The following is a 23,271-nucleotide window of genomic DNA, read 5'->3' on the forward strand; positions in this document are numbered from 1 at the left end:
ACAGTTCACAGGTGGAAAAAACAACCAGTACCAGGTTTCCTGGAGGTGGTGCAAGTCCCAACAGGTGACCAAAGCATGGCAAGAGGGAATGTGGGCCTGCAGTACTCAAGGTCCAAGGAGGGAAGACACTGGTGTTCGTTGTCAAGAAGTCCAGACATGGGACTAGAATTTAGGAGGCAAGCTCTGTTGCCCAGGAAGGAGGAGCAGAAAGAGACAGGCAGAGCCTAACTCAAGCTTCTGGGCACTTTGCTCCAAGAGTGACACAAGAACACTGGCCAAGCAGAGGACCAGTTATTTAAGCTGGACCCACCTGGGCAGAAGAGGCACCCGCTTGGGGACAGGAAAGAAGCAGTGCTGTTACCACCATCATGGTGCCACGGTTGGGGAGGGGGGTGCTGTCAAAAGGAACACTGCCTTCGGGGAATGCTAGAGTGAGCCAGAGCCAGGAGGGGCATAACTGTCCTCGGGGTAATACAGAGAACAGGAGCATTACCTGGGCAGGATTCGCATTGTTCTGTTTGTGATGGTGGTGTTAGATAGATTGAGGTACAGGACCCCAGGACAGCCCTCAGAGATGTATCTCATTGATTCATCCTGCAGGAAAAACAGAGGGGAGAATCTTACCAAAGTCTAGCAGGCTTTGTGATTTCCCCATTGTCTCTCTCCCAAAAATTATATGCAAGCCCTGGTCTCTTGATATGCTTGGTTATTAGTTGTAAATTAAATTCAACAGAAGGTGATGGTTTTGTTTGAAGCTTCACTACTCTCTCCCCTGCCCTTTCTTTGGAAATAAAGTCCCATTCCATCACAGTGACACTTTGTTAAAAGTTCAACACTGACAGGAAATTTGAGCTCAAGTGTCAAAGTGTCAACCACTCCTGACTCTTCGGATGCATGAAAGCGATTAAAACCTCATCTATTTTTAAACTTGCTAAAGTCATTCTGAAAGACAGGAATAGTAAATGCTCTTAATTGGACTTCATTAAAAGTGAGTCCATATTTACACATACATATTTATAGAAATGTGTGTGTGTGTAATTAAGTTTCTATGGTCCTATTAGTGAGCATATTAAAACAGCCAGAGTCTCACCAAATTTACTTGAAATGTTCTGAAGCAAAAAAAAAAAAAAAAAAGAAAAGAAAAAAGAAAAAGGTACACACATGTTGAACATGAAGTTCAGTGTTGGGGATGTTGGGGGTGAGACTCTCAGACATTCAAGCAGCTCCCCCCAGAGCTGACACTGAGGCACAAGAGAACAGAGCGACTGTGACATGAGACAGACAGGAAAACAGTCATTTCAAGCCTGAGCCCTACACTGACATTTACAAGACCAGATGAATTGCAAGCTTTGATTGCGGTAGAGCTGCCTCACATATGGGTAACTACTTATAAAATGCTCCAGTATGAGTAAGTAGCAGCAGGCTTTTATTTATTTAACGATGGTAGATGAGTCTCCCCAGGAACACTGACAAGGTCAGCTAGTTTTAAATATTTGTGGCACATTGGTCCTGGAAAGACTAGGCCATCGCCGGAAGATGTCAATTGTCACTTGCCTGGGGAATGTGGTTTGGGAAAGAATTCTGCATGTTCACGATGGCCACCTCCAGCACCATTAAGGATGGCAAAGGTTTCTTTTCAGCAGGATCATTAATGTTTAGCGTTCTATTCCTAGCTATTCCCCGGAGTCGTGGATAATACAGTACAAATTCCTGCAGTCCTGCTCTAGGAAAGGCTCTGAGCGCCGACGCCACATGAGTGCAAGGGCAGGGACTCAATAAACACTGTATTCTTGCCACTGCGTTCAAGCTGCCAGCAATTTTTCTACATACTCCACCACTAAAATGCAGGATTTAGGTATAGATGGGTAGATTAAAAAATACATATATGGTTAAAATATTAACCATAAAAATATTAAAATTAAAATATTTTAATTAAAATTATTTTAAAAATTAAAATATTTAATTAACCATTAAAATATTAAAAATATATATACGGTTAAAATATTTAAAAATATATAGATTAAAAAATATATAAATATATATAAATTTATTTATATATATGTGTATGTGCATATATACACACATACATATATTAAATATATATGGTAAAAATTTCCCAGAAGGAATAAAGAATTACAATAAATGGCATTGTAGTTTAATAGAAACAAAATCTATTTTCAAAAACATTCATGGTGCCAATCAAATATCAAAGTAATTCTGCCCCTATTGAATGACTGACCAAAATGCAAGTGAGATGGGGCAAGGAGAGGACGGGAAGCTGATACACCCTCAGGGAGGCAGCCACAGAGAAGATGAAAATGTGGGGCCAGGAAGAGGAAGTATGTTTATGCACCACAGAGGACACTCCTTTTTCCTTTAAGACAAGGAAACAAACCATTTGCTGCATTTTCCTGTCTGGAGGAGCGTGGACCTCAAGAAACTTCAGACAAATCCAAGTCTCAGCATTTAAAAGAGCTCAAGGTTCAGTCCCCAAAGGTGAGAGCACATAAAAGCAAATGCTGCTTGAGTGTCCCCATTGCAAAATGGTTTCTGAATTTGTCCACAATGTACCCAAATCTTTCTGAATGTAATATACTCATAAGGCAAGCTTCTTAGAAATAAAGCTTTTTGAATGAATGTTACTCAACTCCTTAAATTTAAACCTGTCTCCCAGCCTGTGCTTCAAAGGGAAAAAACAATAGTAAAATGTAGCTGGATAAAATTATCAACCCTGTATAGTCTAAGACTCCAAAATTGGGAAAGACTTTTGACGCTCACAAATTCAATGCAGATGGCATTTGCTTCGACTTTCCTATGAGAAAGCCAAATTGAAAGACTGTGATCTGTTATTCAAGGGCAGAACTGAAGCTCCCTGAGGGCAGGAACTGAGACTTGATTCATTTTTAATTCCCTCGAACACCTATATTTTATAGCATACACGTTCCCTATATATCTTTACATATAAATATAGAAATATCTTTAAAGTACATACTAAAAATATCCACAGAATGAAACAAGTTTGAAAGAAAGAAGTAGAATGACAACCCTGGAGGGTGTGGACGTCCTGTTGGAGTTGTTGCTTAATGAAGAGCATGACAAAATCAGCCTCTTCTGTTTTCACCCAAATTCTCCTACTGTTTTGTTTTGGTTGTTTTTTGTTTTGGGTTTTTTTTTTTTTTTTTTTAAGATTTTATTTGTTTGAGAGAGGGAGAGACAGAGATAGTGAGAGAGAGCACAAGCGGGGAGGAGAGGGAGAAGCAGGCTCCCTCCTGAGCAGGGAACCTGATGCAAGGTGTCATCCCAGGACCCCGGGAACATGACCTGAGCCAAAGGCAGATGCTTAACTGACTGAGCCACCCAGGTGTCCCCTCTTACTGGCCTTTCTTAAGATTCTTCGCTATTTCTTCTCCTCTGCCTACTTCTAAAAGTCGGCAATCCCCAAGGTTCATCCTAAGGGCTCTTCTCATACCTTCTTTCTCTCTCTAGGTTGATCATACTTACTTTTGTAACGTTCATTAAGAATACAAAAATGTCAGCCCAAGATGGAACCTCAAGTTTTATGCCATGCTCTCCGTTACCTGCTTGGGATCGCCATACAGTTTCATTCATTAAGCAGATGTAGACTATTCAGTACGCCAACGTGTGTGCCGTGTGCTGTGACTACCACAGAAAACAAGACACATCTCCTACCCTTTGGCCCCCTTGGGCTAGTGGAGGAGGCAGAAATGCTGTGATTAGGGCTACTTGTTTTAGGGACCCAGTGGAGCAGCGATGGGCCCAGCCCTGGGAGACAGGGATGTCTTGGTAAAGGAGGTGAAGGAGGTGGTACCTAAAGTAAGGTTTAAAGCCCAACAAAGAGGAAAGCAATACCTGAGGACAAAGTAAAAGGGCATTCCATGCAAAGAGCACAGCCCGGGCAGAAGCAAAACAGCAAGGAGCAGCTTGACTCATGCAGCAAAGAAAGTGTAGCCCTGTATGGTTGCTGAAACTTCATGTGTGTGCAGGAATTGGATCAAGATGAGGCTGGGGGAGGAGGCAGAGGCAAGACCACACAGGGTCTCCAAGGTATAGTAATGTTAAAGAGCTTTGACTTCATGGAATAGTGTAGACGGCGAGTGTGTTTATACATGATGGAAAATGGGAGTGAAATGATCAGACCTGCCTCTTAGAAAGTGTATGTGCTCACAGGGGACAAGACAGATTGGAAGTCAAAGACAGGCATGGAGACAGGGACCAGAAAGGAGCTGGCCAGGGTTACAGGCTCATTTCCATCTTCATTGGCACACAGTTGATAGCCATGAAGACCACTAAAATCATCCCATTGTCATTCCTGGCACCCATTTTTTCCTGTCTCAGACACACATGACCCTAAATATAAACATAGTTAATTTTGTATAATTGTTGAATAGTTTTCACTTTTCCAGAGACTCCAACCTTGGTCATATAGCTACAGGATTAATAATCGCATTATATAAGTGGGATAAAATTTCTTGCCAACTATGTTTAACATAGTTTGCTTTTTTACACATTTGATCCTAAACGAACACACATGCCTGTATTTTGGCAAAAATCTCTGTGTATTGGCACCGCAATATAGCAAGTCTGAATCTAAATAAAAAACAGTAAAATAAGCTTCATATACTCACTGTGAGTGTTGGACAGTCAGAGACGTTCAGCTCTTGCAGATTTCTACAGAGGCCTAAATCAAACAAGTTAAACATCATTAAACAACATAGCGCAAATGTTTAAACTTAAAATTTTCCTCCCTACATTCAATGCGATGTATTCATTAGAAAACAAACAAAAACCTTGGCAAGTAATTTGTTCTAAGTATATGGTTCCTTTTCCCAGAAAAGCAATTTCTTCTGGCTTTAAAATTAAAGTATATACACATGTTTATTATCATTTGAGGATTACAGAAGAAAGGGGGAAAAAGGAAAAATTGTTTTGGGAAAAACAGTATATACTTAGAGCTTTTAGCTGGGAAGAAAACCAACCTACTTTTTTTGTGGCATGACTTTTTGTTCATTTTTTGGTTTTTGTTTTCTTTTATCATTTTATTGTAAAAATTTTCAAACACAGAAAAGTTGAAAGACTTGAAGAGTTGTATAGTGCATATATACCCACTACACTTCCACTGTATTTGCTTTATCACATATTCACCTGTACATCCATCTTTCTATCCATCCTTCAACCATCTTATTTTTAATGCATTTTAAAGTAAGTTGCAGACATCAGCACACATTCCCCTCATACATCAGCATGGACATTATAAATAATTCAGGATGCATACTACTTAACAAAATATTTATAATTTGTATAAATGAGATTCATACAATTTACAGTGAATTGCAGAGAAGAACACAAAGGATCAGAGAGGTCAAGTGCCTGATTAAGTCTGGAACCAGAGGGAACTGCACGGATGATGGTCTCGGGGAAGTTGACACATGTACAGAAAGACCTAGATAGCAGAGAGTTACACAGTCCACACTTGGGTCTAGACAGACAGGAAGTAAAACTCCAAATCTGAGACAGAGAAGAAGGATCTGAGGGAGAGGAAACAAAAGAGTAAAGGGGAGGAATGCATGAAGTAAAGAGGGAGAAGTCAGTCTAGGTGGGGAAGACCCCATCAGGCAGGAAGACTCCAGGCAAGGGGGTGATGATCTTGCATTCACACTGCCACAATGAATAGAAAATACATCTGTTGCTCATAACCACTTAGCCCCACAGTAATAACAACAACAATGTTACTCATTATAAACCGATTTTGAACATCTCTTCCTCTTCCAAGAATGGACTGTGTCCTAAGTAATAAATGCAAACCAAAATCACTCTCAGAATTTAAAAATGAAAGCAGTGCTTTACAGTGTGCAAATCTTAGAAGAGACTAGTAATACCTGTTAAGGCAGAAAATAGATTCTGAAAACAATGTAATAACTAAACTGATGATATTAATATTTTTATAGAATTGTTACTTGAGAGTAGGTAATTCGTGCATTCAACAAATATTTATTGAGAACTTGCTGTGTGTCAGGAACTCTGCAAGTGCCAAAATACAGCAGTAAATAAAAAAGACAAAAATTCCTGCCCTTGGGGAGTTCACATCCTAGGTGGGGGAGACTGATGGTAAACAAAAGAAGTATAATATCTACTTGGACAGATGGTGATAGGTACAATGGAGAAAAATAAGATAAAAAAGAGAGTAAAACAAAATTAAAAAGAGAGTAGAGAGTGGCTAGGAAGTGGAAAAGGTGCCACTTTAAATACAGTCCTCGGAAAAAGGCTTTGCTGAGGTGACATTTGAGCCCAAATATGCAAGACTTGACAAGGACAGGGCAGTATACTTTGGGCATTTCTGGATCTCACATTCATTGTGGTTGGATAATTGGGAGATAGTCCAGGAAAGAAAAAAAATGAGCTGGGGAGGACAACCACTGGAGATCTACTCTTTTTTGTTTCCCCCCTGCATGTCTCAAGGCTATAAAGAATCCCTTGATTGTCTTGAATCCAATGTGCTGATACATTACATGTTTCAGTTTTCCTAACGCTAAGCCCTTAGCACTGTGGGGTACTTCCCGAGGACCTGGCACTGATAAGCATCTTCTGCCCATGAGCCTGTTTCATTTTCCTGACAATACTACACCACATCCTCAGCCCCATTTTACAGATAACTGAAGATGAGGTTAAATAACTAGCCTGAGGTCACACAGTTCTTTTGTTTTTAAGATTTTATTTATTTATTTGTCAGAGAGAGAGAGAGAGAGAGAGAGACTGTGTGTGTGTGTGTGTGTGTGTGTGTGTACAGGCAGGGGGAGCTGCAGGCAGAGGGAGAAGCAGCCTCTCCACTGAGCAGGGAGCCTGATGCAGGACTTGATCCCAAGACTCTGGGATCATGACCTAAGCTGAAGGCAGACACTTAACTGACGAGCCACCCAGGTGCACCATGTGACTATGTGACTGTGAGGTCACATAGTTAAGAGAGTAGGAAAGTCTTCATTGAGCTCAGGGCCCAAACCTTTAGCCACCGAACCAGGTAAGTGGGAGGGCCCACTACACCACCGTTCAGAATGTGCCTTTATTAATTGCAATGTCTTGGCTTTAAAAAAAAAAAAAAAAACTTACTGTGGCGATCATTTCATAATACATACAAATATCCAATCATCATGTTATACATCTGAAACATAATGTTATACATCAATTATACTATAATAAAATATATATAAAGAAAATAAATGTTGTTTTGTTTTGAAGCTGCTGTTAATGACACAACACTCACAATGGTTCTTCATGTATTTTTTTCTCTTGCAACTTAGGGCCTCCCACCATACCTCAGCTGGGTCTCTTTGTTCTGAACCGCATTAGTTAAGATTGCCCAAGCTTGGATTTCAAAGGAATACTTTCATTGTTCCGCCTGTCACACCAAGTAATTGGGACCAGCTGGATGTCAGGATGCGCGTGGTTACCGTGGTGATCCTGCTCTTCTTTTGTAAAGCCGTGGAGCTCCGCAAGCCAAGCCCGAGGGCCCGAGCCAATCATGGCCGGGCCGGCGGCAGCAGGAGAGGCTCCAGCCCGGTCAAACGCTACGCACCAGGCCTCCCCTGCGAAGTCTACACGTATCTCCACGAGAAATACTTAGACTGTCAAGAGAGAAGACTAGTTTACGTGCTGCCCGACTGGCCTCAGGACTTGCTGCACATGCTGTTAGCGAGAAACAAGATCCGCATACTGAAGAACAAGATGTTTTCCAAGTTTAAAAGGCTGAAGAGCCTGGATCTGCAACAGAACGACATCTCCAAAATTGAGGGCGACGCTTTCTTTGGTTTAAACAAACTGACTACTCTCCTCTTGCAGCACAACCAGATCAAAGTCTTGACGGAGGAGGTGTTCATTTACACGCCTCTCCTGAGCTACCTGCGTCTTTACGACAACCCCTGGCACTGTACTTGCGAGATGGAAACGCTTATTTCCATGTTGCAGATTCCAAGAAACCGGAATCTGGGGAACTACGCCAAGTGCGAAAGCCCCCAAGAACTGAAAAACAAAAAACTGAGGCAGCTAAAACCTGAACAGTTATGCAGCGAAGAAGAAAGCGAACGGTTAGACCCGAGACCCCAAGTGTCCGGGAGACCCCCAGTCATCAAGCCTGAGGTGGATTCTTCTCTTTGCTACAATTACGTGTTTCCCATCCAAACGCTGGACTGCAAACGGAAAGGTTTGTAAGTTTCTTAGTTTTTCCTTTTCATGGTTGATTACAAATGCTCTTTGAATCTGAGAACCCTCCCTCCACTCTGCCGCGCGTTGTGATTCCACCTGAGGACTTTCCCCAGTGACAATGGAATCTACTGCAAGCTTTTCTCAGGTTCAGACTCAACGTGGTTGGTGGTCTGGGGGACAGCAGAGGAGGACAGGAGCTATGCTCAGGAAGGGTAGCCAGTTGGATCCTACTCTTGCTAATCAGAAGCTTGGCTGTCAAGAACCCCCTTTTATCTTAAATCACCACATAATATAATTTATGTAAACAAGTGGGTATAAAAACACATCCAAATGCTGCCTATCTAATGTGACTTAAATCGAAGACATGGTGTGCCTCTGTGGGGAAAGTACCTCAAGGGAAAACACACGTGAAAGAGGACAGGTGGGAGCACTGTGGAGGGAAGCGGAGTGAGCACACAGCGTACTTCCAAGACACTGGTCTTGAGGTTTTAATAAACGCTTGCTAACATCCTGTATCTTTATTGTTCCCAAATTAAAACCTAAAAATATTGAAAGAGCTAAGTTGGAAGTAGTTAATCCAAGAATTATGAGGCTAAGGAAATCTTCCCAGAGTATTTACTACTTCCTGAAAAATCATTGCTGAGTTTTACCGCCTACACAGTCTTGGTCTGATACTGAGGAGGGTCTGCGTGTGCAGGATTAATTCACAAAATAAGAAAATGGGAAATTTTAGTGATGCTCCTGACAGGCTAGTGAAGACGTTCTCAAAGTGTGGTCTGGGAACTGCTAATCCACTCTAGGATAACGTGCCATGGGACAGTGTGTGTTTCATTTCTGGCATGAATTAATGACTTATTCATAATATTCAACTAAAGCTAGATGTCATTGGGTTAGGGTCCTACCAGAACATGGTACCATTCTTTCCACTTATTTTAGGAGGTTTTGCTTTGTTTTGTTTCTTTGAGAACAGAAAGAGGGGGTTAAGAACAACGCAGAGACTGTGGCTCCTTTCAGGGGAACCATAGGCAGGAATTTGTTGACGCTGAAGAAGCAGGCAACCTGAATGAGGAGAAAACGTGTTCATTTATCAGCAAAGAAGTGCTCAAGCCTTAGCCTCTCTCTCAGACCCAGAAGGGCACCTGGTTAGAGCACACCCAGGGCCATGGGACATGGAAAGGTGTGCTTGCTACAACACCCTGTGAAATGTACATGAGCTGAGGCCATGGGAGAACAAGCCCGGCATCATCACCGTGGAGATGCCATTCCAGGATCCTCTGAGTTTGAGAGAAAGCGCTCATTCACTGAACACCTACTGTTCTCCAGGTACCCCACACACATGCTGCCCACAGCTTCCAGGAAAGTAGTGGGATCCCCATTTACAGCTGGGAGAAATGAAGCTCAGGAAGGGTTCCATCATTTGGTTGAGGTCTGACAGGTAAGCAGCAAAGTGAAGATTCGAACCTTGGTCTGCCTCATCCTGCCATCTTCCTTAATCTGACCATGCTCAAACAAAAAGCTCCCTCAACAATGGAAGCTTTAAGGAATTCCAGAGAAGTCAGTACACGCTGTTTCTCTGCAGCCAGATTAGGTGGAATTTCCCTGACGTTGTTACAGTGAGTACTTAGTGTTTCATCCTGAAGAGCATGTGTTACTCAGAGTGCCTTTGTGATGCTTAGATTAAAAACTAAATTATCTATTTAAAAACCTAATACAAAGCTGCTAATCCTAGACTTGGTTTAGAAAAATACCTCGGTATAGCTGAAGCTCTCCCCTCAAGCTAAAGTTAATTTGCACTTGCTGCAACAGGTGATAAAGAGAAAATACGTAGACTTAGGTTCATTGATTATCTGAGAAAAATGCCGTCAACACAAAACTAAAGATTTCTACAGCTAGATTACACCGTAAATTAAGGATAATGTGGACGCATCTGGGAGGCTCAGCTGGGTAGGCATTGAATCTCAGGGTTGTGAGTTCAAGCCCCGTGTTGGACTCCACGCTGGGTGTGGAGCCTAGTTTAAAAGAAAAAAAAAAATTTAAGTGACAGGAAATGGCTTCCATTTTTACAGCTTGTCTGCTCTTGGGCATTTCCCTCCACAATGAGCCTAGTTCTGCCCTTGTCTTGTTTTCTCATTTTCTTTTGGCAAACATCAACTTATAAAGACAGATACTTTTAAAATTTTTTTCTTTCCTCAACTTACTGTTGTCTAAACACAACCTTCCAGATATGCCCCATAAATTTGGGGTGCAGATAATGCCCCTTGTTTTAAAATACTTGTATTATTTACTGGAAACAATGTAAAGTTTCCTGGAATACACATTTTGTATATATAACAATACTGGCTTGTCCATGAAAGGTCAACTTCCTCCAGATGTTAATGACTACATAAATCCAAGCATAGACCTCTTATTACAAAATGAAGGGTAGTTTTGTCTTTCAATATCAGTATAGATTGTTTCACTATGGTTGATATAAATATTGATTCAGTTGGTTGTTTCTTTTTCATCATGGTGTATTGTTGATTCCCATAAGTTTAAAGGCAGTGGTTATGTCTTAAACCTCCTCCCAGGTACTGCCTAGCACAGGGCCATATGCTTTAGATGGATTGATAATAACTGAGCTGCTTTCTTTGCTCCTGCAAAAGCAATAGTTTAAGCAAACTTTAAAAATAAAAATAACATAGAATTAAAAATCATGACTAGAATTCAAGTATGACAATCTGAATTTAATCTACTCTCATTTGCCTTATTCCGTTCTATAAATAGATAACAAATGTCAAATACTCAGAATCCCTGCCAAACTGTAGTAATACTTTTGCTTATGTTCCACATGTTCGATCTAGAAGCCTAAGACATGCTAGCAAGAGTAGAACTAGCAGTGGCATTAATTAGTGGTATTAACTGTCAACTAAATGCTCCGTGTGCCTCAGACATAGTAGTTCACATGCATTATGTAATTTACTCCTCATAACCCTCAAAGAGCAGTATGGTACTATTACCCTCATAAAGGAGGACACTGAGGTGACAGAAGCTAAGTTACCCTTCTAAGGTCACACAGGCAGTCCCCAGGCCATTGTGTCATCTCTTCCTTCAAGATCCTAGGCACATCTACTAACCAAGAAAAATGTAGAAAAGCTTTCTGGGGGCTTTCTCCCAGTACTGACTTTCCTCTTAGGCTCTGTATAATATACCCCGTTCAGGAAGATACACAGGAAACCCAAATACAGATTTCCCCAACATAGGAGTTGTGCCTTTCCTGGCCGGCAGATGATGAGTCAGATGGTGTATATAGGGTCCCCAATATGTGCCAGTTTGACCACACAGACCTCAAAGATCACTAATTTTGCTTTAAATGTTGGACAGTAGGAAAAAGAAATAATAGCTTTATTCACTGGGGGACAGGCACTTGGCCAATAAAACTTAGTCTTTCAAAGGGAATAAATGTGAGATTAGTTGAAAGTCGTGTTTATGCCATATTGAGGTAAATGGATTTGCCAAAAATACATGAAAGTGAGAGCTGAAAACTGCCTTTCAGCTTCACATTTACCAGAATAATTTGTAATTTTTAAGGATTCATTTTACTTCTAAGATTAGGGCCAGGGAGAATTATGCAGGTAAATTGCTCTCAGCTGTCTCTGAAGTTAATTTCACTACTAGTTTGAACAATAATTAGTAAGTTTTTATTTGTAAAATCAGAGTCATTAGTGGCTCCTTGCCTACTGCTACTGAGCCTTCAGGGCAGTTCTGACATTGCTGACAACTAAGATAGCACACTAAATGGGAAATTACATGGAGAACATTTTCCAATTTATTCCTCAAACTCAGCAGGTTTTGGTTGGGGAGGGGTAAAGTTAGTCAAGGGTGGTAACAGAGTAAATGAAGTCTTTTTTGAATGTGCACCAGGAATTTTAAGTAGCAGCAAATAACTACATGGTGCCTGGTCTAGAAATGGGGCATTGACCAAACTTGACTTGTGGCCTGGAGAAATTTGTATTTATTCAATCTTTTTTTTTTTTTAAGATTTTATTTATTTATTTGACAGAGAGAGACACAGCCAGAGAGGGAACACAAGCAGGGGGAGTGGGAGAAGGAGAAGCAGGCTTCTGGCTGAGCAGGGAGCCCAAAGCGGGGCTCCATCTCAGGACCCTAGGATCATGACCTGAGCAAAGGCAGACACTTAAGGACTGAGTCACCCTGGCGCCATTGTATTTATATAATCTTTATCAAAGACACACACACTTAGCATCAATATTTGTAATTCTCATTCAAGTTTAAGATAAAAGAACTAAAAAACTTTTTATCCATCAGTACTACAAGTAAGATTTTTCCATGTTTTTCTAAGCCATACCAGTAAAGGCTTTGGGTTGCATTTCCTGGTTTTACTTGTGGATCCTATTTTTACCCTATTCTTAACTGCTGACAATGCCAAAGTTGGTTCTGCAATTCATAGTCCCTTTCCAGCATCCACAGGCCTGTCACATTTGCTTAAGCTGGGTTTCAGGGAGTTCTCATAAACATTTTTTTCTACCCATTAATTTGTGGTTTACCCACTTCAGCTTGTCATACAGTGGTTGCTTGGGAGGTCTCTGTCATCCACCCTATGTCCAACCTAGCAGATGTGGGTTCAGCAAGCAAGTCCTAATAAACAGACTGTTTTTCAGAACCTATGAGATACTTGTTGTGGTGGCAAGGAAGACCAATAGTCCTTAATGGCTTTCCTGGACCTTAATGAGGACTTGAGCTTTTATTCATAGTAAGATGGGAACAACTGGAGGATTCTACCATCTGGAGGATTGGAAGCCATCTGGGAAAACGACATGATCTATGTTTTGACTGTATCACTGTATCACATGGGTTTAGGACACTTTGGGGATAATCCAGACAAGAGCTGATAGTGGCATAGACCAATATGGCAGCAGTGGAAGTACTAAGAAGCGGTGAGATCCTGTGTATTGAGAAATAAAACTCTATTCTGCTTCTGAAAGCTTTCAAGAAGATGCCACAGACATTTTCAATAATTATTCCAAACATTTAATGTCAAAAAATTATTTCTTTGATCTGTCTTCAGTTGTGTCCATGGTTTTTAATTATTGCTGAGATCTCCATCTCCTTGTTTACATGTAGAACCCAAGAGAATATAGCTTTCCAGTTAGGGTCTCGATAATCATAAAGGAAGGATCACCTCACTGTTGCAACATCATAATAAGTTCAAGTCTTAAAATCTTTCACCTTTCAATATATTGGCAGACACTACTTGGGCTCTCTGTCTGTCAAATAAATAAATAAAATATATTTTATTATATATATATATATATAATATATTATATATTGGCAGACATAATTCTAGATCAAACAGAACCATGCCTTACCAAAGAAAAAAAGTAAGAGAACTCCCTAATTTTTTAAAAAAGAATTATTTATTTATTTATTTATTTGACCGACAGATCACAAGTAGGCAGAGAGACAGGCAGAGAGAGAGGAGGAAGCAGGCTCCCTGCTGAGCAGAGAGAGCCCCGATGCGGGGCTCGATCCCAGGACCCTGGATCATGACCTGAGCCGAAGGCAGAGGCTTTAACCCACTGCGCCACCCAGGCGCCCCAAGAGCTCCCTATTTTAAAGGCATTTTTATTACAAGAGTCCTTAGTATCCTTAAATCATTTAACTCAACATTTAATTAGTTGTTATTATTTACAATGTATTATCTGTTGCTGACTATGATAAACTACCCTAGAACTTTGTGGCTTGAAAAAACACACATTTATTACCTCACAGTTTCTGTGGGTCAAGAAACCAGACATGGCTTGGCTGGGTCCTCTGCTTCCAGATCTTTCACAAGGCTGCCATCAGTGTATTGACCAGGACTGATACCTGTGGTCTCATCTGAAGGTTCATCTGAGAAAGACTCAGCTTCCAAGCCCATACTACCACTGGCAGAATTTAGTTCCTCAAGGGTTGTTGGGACTGAGGGTCCGAGTTTCTTGTGGGCTGTTTGCCAGAGGGCACCCTTAATTTCTGGCCACATAGGTCTCTCCAGCATGACTGCTTATTTCATCAAAGTCAGTAGAAGAGAGTCTGCTAGCAAAATGAAATACCAAGTGCCAGTTTAGAAGCTGTCTCCCACATATCATTGTTTATTTGGGATATATTAGGTATTGTCCTAGGCCTCCACCATGAAGGGACAAAAATGAAAGCAATCAGTAAAATGTATACGTGTCTGATGGAATGACTTAGCATTGAGGAAAAGGTAGTATTAATTTTATTGCCCAGTTGAAAATTTTGAGATGTCATTTTTTTTTAAGATTTTATTTATTTATTTGACAGAGAGAAATCACAAGTAGATGGAGAGGCATGCAGAGAGAGAGAGAGAGGGAAGCAGGCTCCCTGCTGAGCAGAGAGCCCGATGTGGGGCTCGATCCCAGGGTCCTGGGATCATGACCTGAGCCGAAGGCAGAGGCCTAACCCACTGAGCCACCCAGGCACCCCGAGATGTCATTTTAAATATAGAGCTAGGAAGGTTTCATGGCCACCCCAGTTATACTGACTCCACCTCACTTGTCCCTAATTCCAACTTTACCCTTTGCCAACCTTGATAATTCTAAGGCAGATGGAACAGTATAAACAAGGCAGGAAGTTACCAGGAATAGGTGGCAGAGCATAGTGGATAGAAGTATATATTCTGAAGCTAGCATGTCTATTTATATCCTAGGGCTATGGGAAAATCGTGCCTCAGTTTCCTCATCTGTAAAATAAGAATGAATAATAAGAGTACTTAGCCCATAGTGTTCTTGTCACTTAATACTTGTTAGATGCCTAGAACAGTTCCTGCACATAAAGATTAAGATACTGAGATCCCATCAAGAAAGAGAGAGCAAATTTAGCAATAATGAGGATGCTAAAGAAGGAACTACCAATACTATTCCATTTAGGTCCATGGATTCTGAGTATTAAAAGAGGGAAAAAATAAGCCTGAGCCTTTATGAAAGTAAATATATTATGGGATAGGTCCTAAATAACAGAGGTGGTGTTGTGGTGTTTTTTGGTTTTGTTTTTTTGTTTTGTTTTGTTTTGTTTTTTTACTATTTAAAAAAAAATTATCAACAATTATTCTGTACCAAAAAAGGACATTATGGATAAATGGATACCACCTATTATAAGTGTATTTTACTATAGCCAGTTCAACAAATTTTATTCAGAAAGCCTTTGGACCATGTTATTTCTCAGGTGTCAGTTAATCTGGACATTTTATTGCTTCTAATTTTCTTTTGTGGTAGCAGGTATGTGTCTCTTCAAGTTTTCACCTTCCCTACTTAAAATTAAATAAAACCTTAGAGTATTTTGCTAAAGATTGATAGAAAGGACAAATATTACACTGAAACATACTGTAATCACTATATTTTTTAAAGGCACGATTTAAAGAGAAAAATAGTAGAGACAAATTAGGTGAACCCTATTTTCCTATTCAGCTGGACTCTTCTTCCATGAGGCTTTTTCTATAGTAGTAGTTACAACAATACTGTTGTTGTTCCTGAGGAATCCAGGCATCTTGGAGTAGTGGTGTATAAACTAAATCACAAGGATTCTGGGGATACGTGGTGATGAGGAAGCAGAGGCTACAAGTCAAGACTATGCTTTCTCAAATTGTAGCACCCAAGGAGCAGCAATAAGAGAGCAGCTTGAGGACCATCAAGGTGAAAAACTTTTTGTTCTTTTTTTAGGGTGGAGAGACCTGAGCTTTTTTTGTTGGCAGAAGGAATCCAAGGAGAGGGATGAAATGAAAATATAACAAAAAGGCAATAATTAATAGTGAAAGCTCCTAGGGCAAGTGGGAAGCCATTGGTAGAGGACACACATATAGTGGTGTGATTGGCTTCATTTCCTTTTAGCCTTCTCCCCCCCCCCAAAGCATCCCAGGTGCTTCTAACAGAGAGCCAGCAGTGAACCCCAGTGCCTCACCTGATACCTGCTATCCTCTTAATTTCTTGCCACCACCTTAAAGACATTTCTCTGAACAACTCAGCAAGGAGTGATATCCATTCCTCTGCGTGTGATGCACCTGATCCAAAGGGCTTTGGTGGAGTTAGCACATCCTAAGTCTTATTCTTTGGCTTTAGATAATTCCATTCCCCTTTAAGAGCCCACTCTTCAACCACAGGTGGAAGAGCGACAGAGAATATGGGTTGAGGGGAAACCTCGATAACCAGAATGTTACTAATTTTTCCAGAGCTGAAGAAAGTTCCAAACAACATCCCTCCTGATATTGTTAAACTTGACTTGTCATACAATAAAATCAACCAACTTCGACCCAAGGAGTTTGAAGATGTTCATGAGCTAAAAAAATTAAACCTCAGCAGCAATGGCATTGAATTCATAGATCCTGGTAAGTTCCATAGAATAGCCTTTGAAATGGGTGATGGGTATTCTTTGATTCTTTTTTCTAATGACAACATTTGTAGTAAGTGCAGTTTATTTTTTTAAGCTAAATAATGAAAAGTTTAAATTAAACATGATGCCTAAATTAGAACTTGTTTGGCATGCTGAAAAATATTTACCAAAATGTTGCTTTATGAAGGTTATAATGTTATATATTACTAAGCAACAGTTATTTAGTTGTCCAAGTAAAAGTATTGTTTGTAGAATACATTTTAAAAATAAGAATATATGGTCAGTGATATGTTAAACATGTAGTGATTTTTGAAGGGAAGTTCAGATTTGTCATTTTCTTTGCTATCCATTAAGTCCCAACTTGTTTAAGGCAAGACTTTAATGACTTATTTATAGTGAACTTGAGGGGATGAGGCACCCACGTGGCTTAGTCAGTTAAGTGTCAACCTTCACCTCAGGTCATGATCCCAGGGTCCTGGGGACTGAGCCCCAGGTCCAGCTCCATGCTCAGCAGAGAGCCTGCTTCTCCCTCTCCCTTGGACCCTTTCTGTGCCCCCCAACCACTCATGCTCTCTCTTTCTCTCAAATAAACAAATAAAATCTTTAAAAAATCAATAAATAAACTTGAGGGGTGCCTGGCTGGCTCAGTCAGTGGATTGTGCAACTCTTGACCTCGGATCATGAGTTCAATCCCCACATTGGGTGTAAAGATCACTAAAAAAATAAAACTTTAAAAAAAGGTCTGCCTTCGGCTCAGGTCATGATCCCAGGGTCCTGGGATGGAGCCCTTCATCGGGCCCTCTGCTCAGGGGAAGTCTGCTTCTCCCCCTGCCCCTGCCCATGTTCTCTTGCTCTCTTTCTCTCAAATGAATACATAAAAAAATAATTTTTAAAACCTTTAAAAAATTAAAGTAAACTTGAAACAATCTGCTAAGCACCAAGCTCATAAATTAAGATAAAATGTGCTCAAGCCAGAGCCAGATGTATTTTATCTAATGCTAGATCCAGATTAATTCTCTTTTTCCAACCTTCAAATCTTCTCCCATTTGCTAATAGGAAACAAAGCCTCTGGAGAAAACAAACATGGTACATTATATAAACATAATGGATTTGGAAAGAACTGAGAATTACTGCCATTTTGATCTGATTTGTAATATACATGCCTTCATAGTGCTACTTCAGTTTGAAAAATCCCATCTATAAGAATTATTTTAATACTATTTATAATGCAATGTTAATATCATAAATATCTTCAGTTCAATTGTTACTTCAGTTCAATTGTTACTGGTAACTTAATACGATGAATAGAACAGTAGGATTTTAACATTGTAGAAAGTGCAAGTTGAGACTGAATGTTCCGGAGCTACAAGGGCATATTTTAGTGTTAATAACATCTTTTTTAAAAATATTAAGAAATGATCATTTAAAATTTTCCCATGATGACAGCAATTATGCTACACTTACATCTTGGCCTGTATAGATGGCATAAACTTGGGGGTATCTTTAAACTATGAGATCAAAAGCAAGTTTCATTTCACAGTGAATAAGACTACAACAGAGGCATTCTTCTCCCAGTTGAAGCGTCGTCACGTTAGTGTGGAGGTCAATCCCTGGCAGCCACAAAGCTAGGCCTTAGGGGGAAGAATCTGGAGGTGGAGACCCTCCTCTCTTGCTGCATGAGAACCAAAGAGCTTCAAGACCGAGCATGTAAGCAAGTAAGCCCGGGACCCTGGGCTTACACCCATCAAAAGTATCCAAGCAGTTGGGTTTTAGAGTTACCTCTAAAAGAAACTAAAATGTTTGTTATTCTATGGCCTAAGTTAAATTTATTAAAGTGGTGAGGAATGGTACAACAATATCTTCATTATAATGGGAGCACAGTCTGTAAAACTAGAGAAAAATGAGAAAACAATGCAAAGATAGGTAATAGTGCAAAATGGATTTGTTTTATTTCTAGTGATATTTTTCCCTCACCAGTTAAGAAATTGCCAAAATTCCAAGGATTCCTGTACCACCCTTGAGATCTCCGGAAGTCCTCTCACACTCGTCACCTGGTGTGTTTTCCTTGCGGACCCACAAGGTGACCTTGTTACCAGCAGTAGTAGTCTTTTTTCTCCTTTGCTCAATTCAGTCCCAGGAGAGTATTTTCTACATTAACAAATATGTGTTGAACACCTACCAAATGTCAACCACTTTCCTGGAACAAAAAGTATCTCAGCTCTTCAATAAGTCAAAATGACCTAAAGAGGTTTTGAAATAAAAGACCTTGAAGGCGCCTAGCTGGCTGCAGTGTGCGACTCGATGTCAGTATTGTAGAGTTCAAGCCCCGTGTTGAGCACGAAGCCTACTTATTTTTTTAAAAAATGCTAAGATTAAAGAAAGACCTTCTTTATTTCAGGACCAATGAGATGAAACAGTGCCAAAGTAAACTTAGTTAACTACTTTGTTGGTAGATACACACAAATGCCATGAGATTTACTGGTTTTTTGTTTTAAGATTTCATTTATTTATTTATTTATTTGACAGACAGAGATCACAAGTAGGCAGAGAGGCAGGCAGAGAGAGAGGAAGGGAAGCAGGCTCCCTGCTGAGCAGAGAGCCAGATGTGGGGCTCGATCCCAGGACCCTGGGATCATGACCTGAGCTGAAGGCAGAGGCTTTAAACCACTGAGCCACCCAGGCGCCCCAGATTTACTGGTTTTAAAAGGTGTGAAATAACTATCTCATGAAATGCCAGACTTTGTTGCAGAAGAGAGAAAGAAGACACCCTATTGGGGCTTGAGCTCCTTTAACAAACAGGTGAAATCCACCTTTCCCAAGTACTTAAATACGTAGGATTTAAGTAAAAACTACAGCACTTAAAAAAAAAAATCTAGGAATGTTCTCACATGCTTTCAGTCTGAGGGCTGACTTGTTTTGAGGAAAGTAAATTTTGAGATTGTTGGTTCTCAGAATGTTAGCAAATAGGGGGAAAAAATGCGGTGTCTTCAAAACTGTCATTGCACGGGCTGACCTTTTACTCCTCCCCAGCCGCCTGCCCGTTCCCAACCCTCCCATCCAAGCTATTGCTTTTGCACCAAAATAGAAAGAATTCTTTTTAGAGGAAATTATGAGTTTTGTCTGAAAACAAATGATATGAAAATGGCTCATGGTATTGGTATTAGAGCACATTTTCCAAACTCAAAATAAGGGCATTGTTGTATGCCCTGGGTATTTTAAAACAGTAATGAGAAAATGCTTGAAATAGGAACAAAATATTTGAAATCAAAGTTGACCAATAAGTTCCAGGGTTAGTCTACATCAACTGAAATAGGGATAATCTAGGTTTAGATTTCTTTTTTATTCCTGGAGGGGGAGAAGAAAGAGGTTTTTCTTGTCTTATTTTTGTGTCACATGTTTAATATTTGTTAATTAACCACCCTCCAGCAGAATTAAATACATATGGATTCAAAGTGGACAGCTCCCATAGTTTGCCAAAACACAACCAGATGTTTTCAAAATGTTGATAAAAAACGGTTTCATTTTGGACTCTAAGGGGATATAATTCCCTCCCTCTAAACAGAGAAAGGGCTGTTTTCACAGCATTTTGAGTTTGCTGATATCCCAGGAACTGTCAAATCATCACCATACACATTTTTTCATTGTTTATGCACTAATATCTTGCATTTGAAATATTTTCCTAATTCATGCTTTTTTGTGTGGCATCTTTGCAGCGAGTATTTTCAAAAATGCAGTTGAGACCAAAATACATTTTTTAGAAAGCTAACATAAAACTGATTTTTCAAATAAAATAATGTATTCTAGTCAACTAAATCCAGGAAAAAGCTTTGTGTGAGTAAAAACATGCTTCAGAATTTTGCATTTAGACATGTATATGCTGTTAGAAAAATATAATGAAAACCAGAATTTCCCAACACAGAAATTCTCTCCACAAAGGTAGTTGTGGTGGGGGGAGCTGGAGCTTTTATTGTTGAATAAGCATCCAGCTAGAATGTAATGCACTGTACAAGAAATCGTCTAAGAAATTGTAAAGACAGAAATCTTCCCCTTTTATATAGCCAAGCAGACAACCCTAGTGAATAACTAGTCCTTAAGTGAGAGGACTTGACAGCATTATTTGTCATACATGGCGCCTCTCACTTTATCTGGTAATTGAGGTGACCAATTGGCTTTATCCAGAGAAAATCAACCTCCATCTCTATATGAAGAGGTAGTTTTGCAACTGGGAAGGAGCAAGGGCCCTCAGGTCCGCAGGAAGGGGAAGACAGGGCTGCTATCACGCTTGATGTTTACATTTCAGAGATGGCTCTCCAGTCCCTGGGAAAGACATTCCTGGCTCCGTAAAGTTGAGAGAAGCCCTAGTCTTGTAAAGTATATGTATGCATTTCAAAGAGAGTGCAAAGTACTTAAAATTGCAAGTTTTCTCAAGTAAACTCAGAGAAAAAGAAGAGGAGGGCAGTCTTTTTCTTCGTTTTCAACCAGGCGAATTAAGTCTCTTACTTTTTTGTGTTTGTCCTGATAATACGCCCTATGGTTGGATGAGACCCAGCTACCCGTCTCGTTAATAAATATTTTCTGTTTCTAGCCGCCTTTTTAGGACTCACACATTTAGAAGAGTTAGATTTATCCAACAACAGTCTACAAAACTTTGACTATGGAGTACTAGAAGACTTATATTTTCTGAAACTCTTATGGCTCCGAGACAATCCTTGGAGATGTGACTATAATATCCACTACCTCTACTACTGGTTAAAGCATCACTACAATGTCCACTACAATGGCCTGGAATGCAAAATGCCTGAAGAGTACAAAGGGTGGTTTGTGGGGAAATATATTCGCACTTACTTCGAAGAATGCCCCAAAGACAAATTACCAGCATACCCTGAAACATTTGACCAGGATACGGAAGAGGACGAATGGGAAAGAATACATAGGGATCACGCAGCAAAGAAGCAAAGCGTGAGGATCACTATACTGGGATAACTATACTGGGATAAGCAGAAATTGTTCTGCTTCCAACAAGTGCTGTATTTGCTCCTCCGGTGTCAGAAAACCACATGTTTACATTGGGATGACCTGTGTTACCTGTTGACGCCGGGTTATCCAGCTAAGGGAAGGTTCCCTTTATTAGTAGGAGTATTATTATTGAGAGAATTCTAGCACTCAAGGGAATACTTTGATCCTGCTTGCCTGCCTACCTGCAGACCAGCTTTTGGTGATGATTCTGCACCAGTAAACTGCAGGAGTTGGGTCCTAATGATGGCATTGGAATTTCATAATGTCCTGTATAAATGTTTTCACTGCTTTTTGAAAATAAAAAAAAAAAAAACTTGGTTCATTTTTATATGCCTTGTGGTAGCTGTTTGTGCATACCTCAAGATCAAAATGAAAATATATGAACACTTAGTGATCATAAAATATCATTCTCTCCCCTGTGCCCCCTCCCACTTTTTTTTTTCAATAAGTCAGCGTGTACATAGAATAAAATTCCATTTCAGATTCCTGTGCATTCCAAAACGAGGTCCTGGTAAACCCAAATCCTCAAGTACTCTTCACTGATTCTTATAAAAAACTGTCAAGCTAGACCTGAAGGAGAATTGTCACAGGCAAATGAATAGAGAATCTGGGAATTATATTGGAGATTGGTCAGAAGACGGGACTCTGAAGAAGTTGTAGATGGTGTGAAACATGAGTAATGAAGAGGTGTAAACACTAGAGGATGTGGAAATAGCACTGATTTTTAAACAGAGCTCAGACTAGAAATCCACCTGCCACTGGGAAGGACCTGAGCCCTTCCTGCGAAGCTAATATGTCAAGCATAAAGCAAAGGATGAAATTAGAATTCAGGGTCAAGATTGGGGATGAGGCAGAAGCAAACAGGAGTCCGTGATCTCAACAACAACTGAGTAAAGAGGGGGTGTCCCAAAGAAGCCCCAGGATTTGGGTTTGCAGGTCAAAATTAGCTCACTCAGGACAATGGATGAGCAGAAAAAGAGGAAATACCTGCAGCCTAACCCCATCAGCTAGTGTTTGGATACAGCTATACTATCAGAAAAATTTTAAAAATGATATATACATATCCTTAAAAATGACGCTTTTTCCTTTTTTATAGAAATTTCCCTTTCACACTGAGTTGAATGCATTTTCATTTTTTATATCAAGGGATTCCTTCAGAGTTTAGCAATTGGTCTTACTTGATACCTGCACAAAGCATAAAAGATGATACACGACAAATAGTATTGAGTGTTTCGTACGCACCGACTAGATGCTAGACACTGTGCTAAAAGATCTACGTATTCTATTGCTTATTCTCACAAGATCCCTCTGAGGTAGATAATATTATCTGCCTTTCCTAGATGAGGAATCCAAGACTTAGAGTTTAGATCACTTGGACAAATTCATGGAGCTGGCAGGTGGCAGAGCCAACATTCAGGTCCACTGAAGCCTTTTCTGCTGTGCAGGAGTGCGGAGCATTCTAGAAGTTACCGTTGGCCATGACTCCCTCACATCAGAACTCGCAGAATCAGACCTCGAGAGAGGAATAGGTCCCAGAAAGGTTAAGCCTTTTTCTCCAAAACACCTATGAGGGCAGCTAGCCTTTAGTCTTTGGTGCAACTCATTTAAATAGACCCTCAAATCTATGGTCAACTAATCTTCGACAAAGCAGGAAAGAATGTC

General features: G+C 40.2%; 2 protein-coding genes across 3 annotated transcripts in view; one reads left to right on the plus strand and one right to left on the minus strand.

The window, feature by feature from the left end:
- Positions 1-21,939, plus strand: part of LRRC17 (leucine rich repeat containing 17) — a 31,145-nt gene extending 9,206 nt beyond the window's left edge. The window contains exons 2-4 of the mRNA XM_059396987.1: positions 7,314-8,212; positions 16,433-16,588; positions 21,179-21,939. Coding sequence (XP_059252970.1) covers positions 7,450-8,212; positions 16,433-16,588; positions 21,179-21,576 — 1,317 coding nt within the window. The 5' untranslated portion in view covers positions 7,314-7,449 and the 3' untranslated portion in view covers positions 21,577-21,939. The remainder of the gene's footprint in view (positions 1-7,313; positions 8,213-16,432; positions 16,589-21,178) is intronic.
- The window catches only part of FBXL13 (F-box and leucine rich repeat protein 13), a 251,841-nt gene that overhangs the window by 107,251 nt on the left and 121,319 nt on the right, over positions 1-23,271 (minus strand). For both annotated transcript variants that reach the window (XM_059396979.1, XM_059396981.1), the window contains 2 exons: positions 4,647-4,699; positions 494-594 (listed from right to left, as the gene is read on the minus strand). In XM_059396979.1, coding sequence (XP_059252962.1) covers positions 494-594; positions 4,647-4,699 — 154 coding nt within the window. The remainder of the gene's footprint in view (positions 1-493; positions 595-4,646; positions 4,700-23,271) is intronic.

This window comes from Mustela nigripes, chromosome 4, assembly GCF_022355385.1.
Source record: "Mustela nigripes isolate SB6536 chromosome 4, MUSNIG.SB6536, whole genome shotgun sequence".
Taxonomy (NCBI): Eukaryota; Metazoa; Chordata; class Mammalia; order Carnivora; family Mustelidae; genus Mustela; species Mustela nigripes.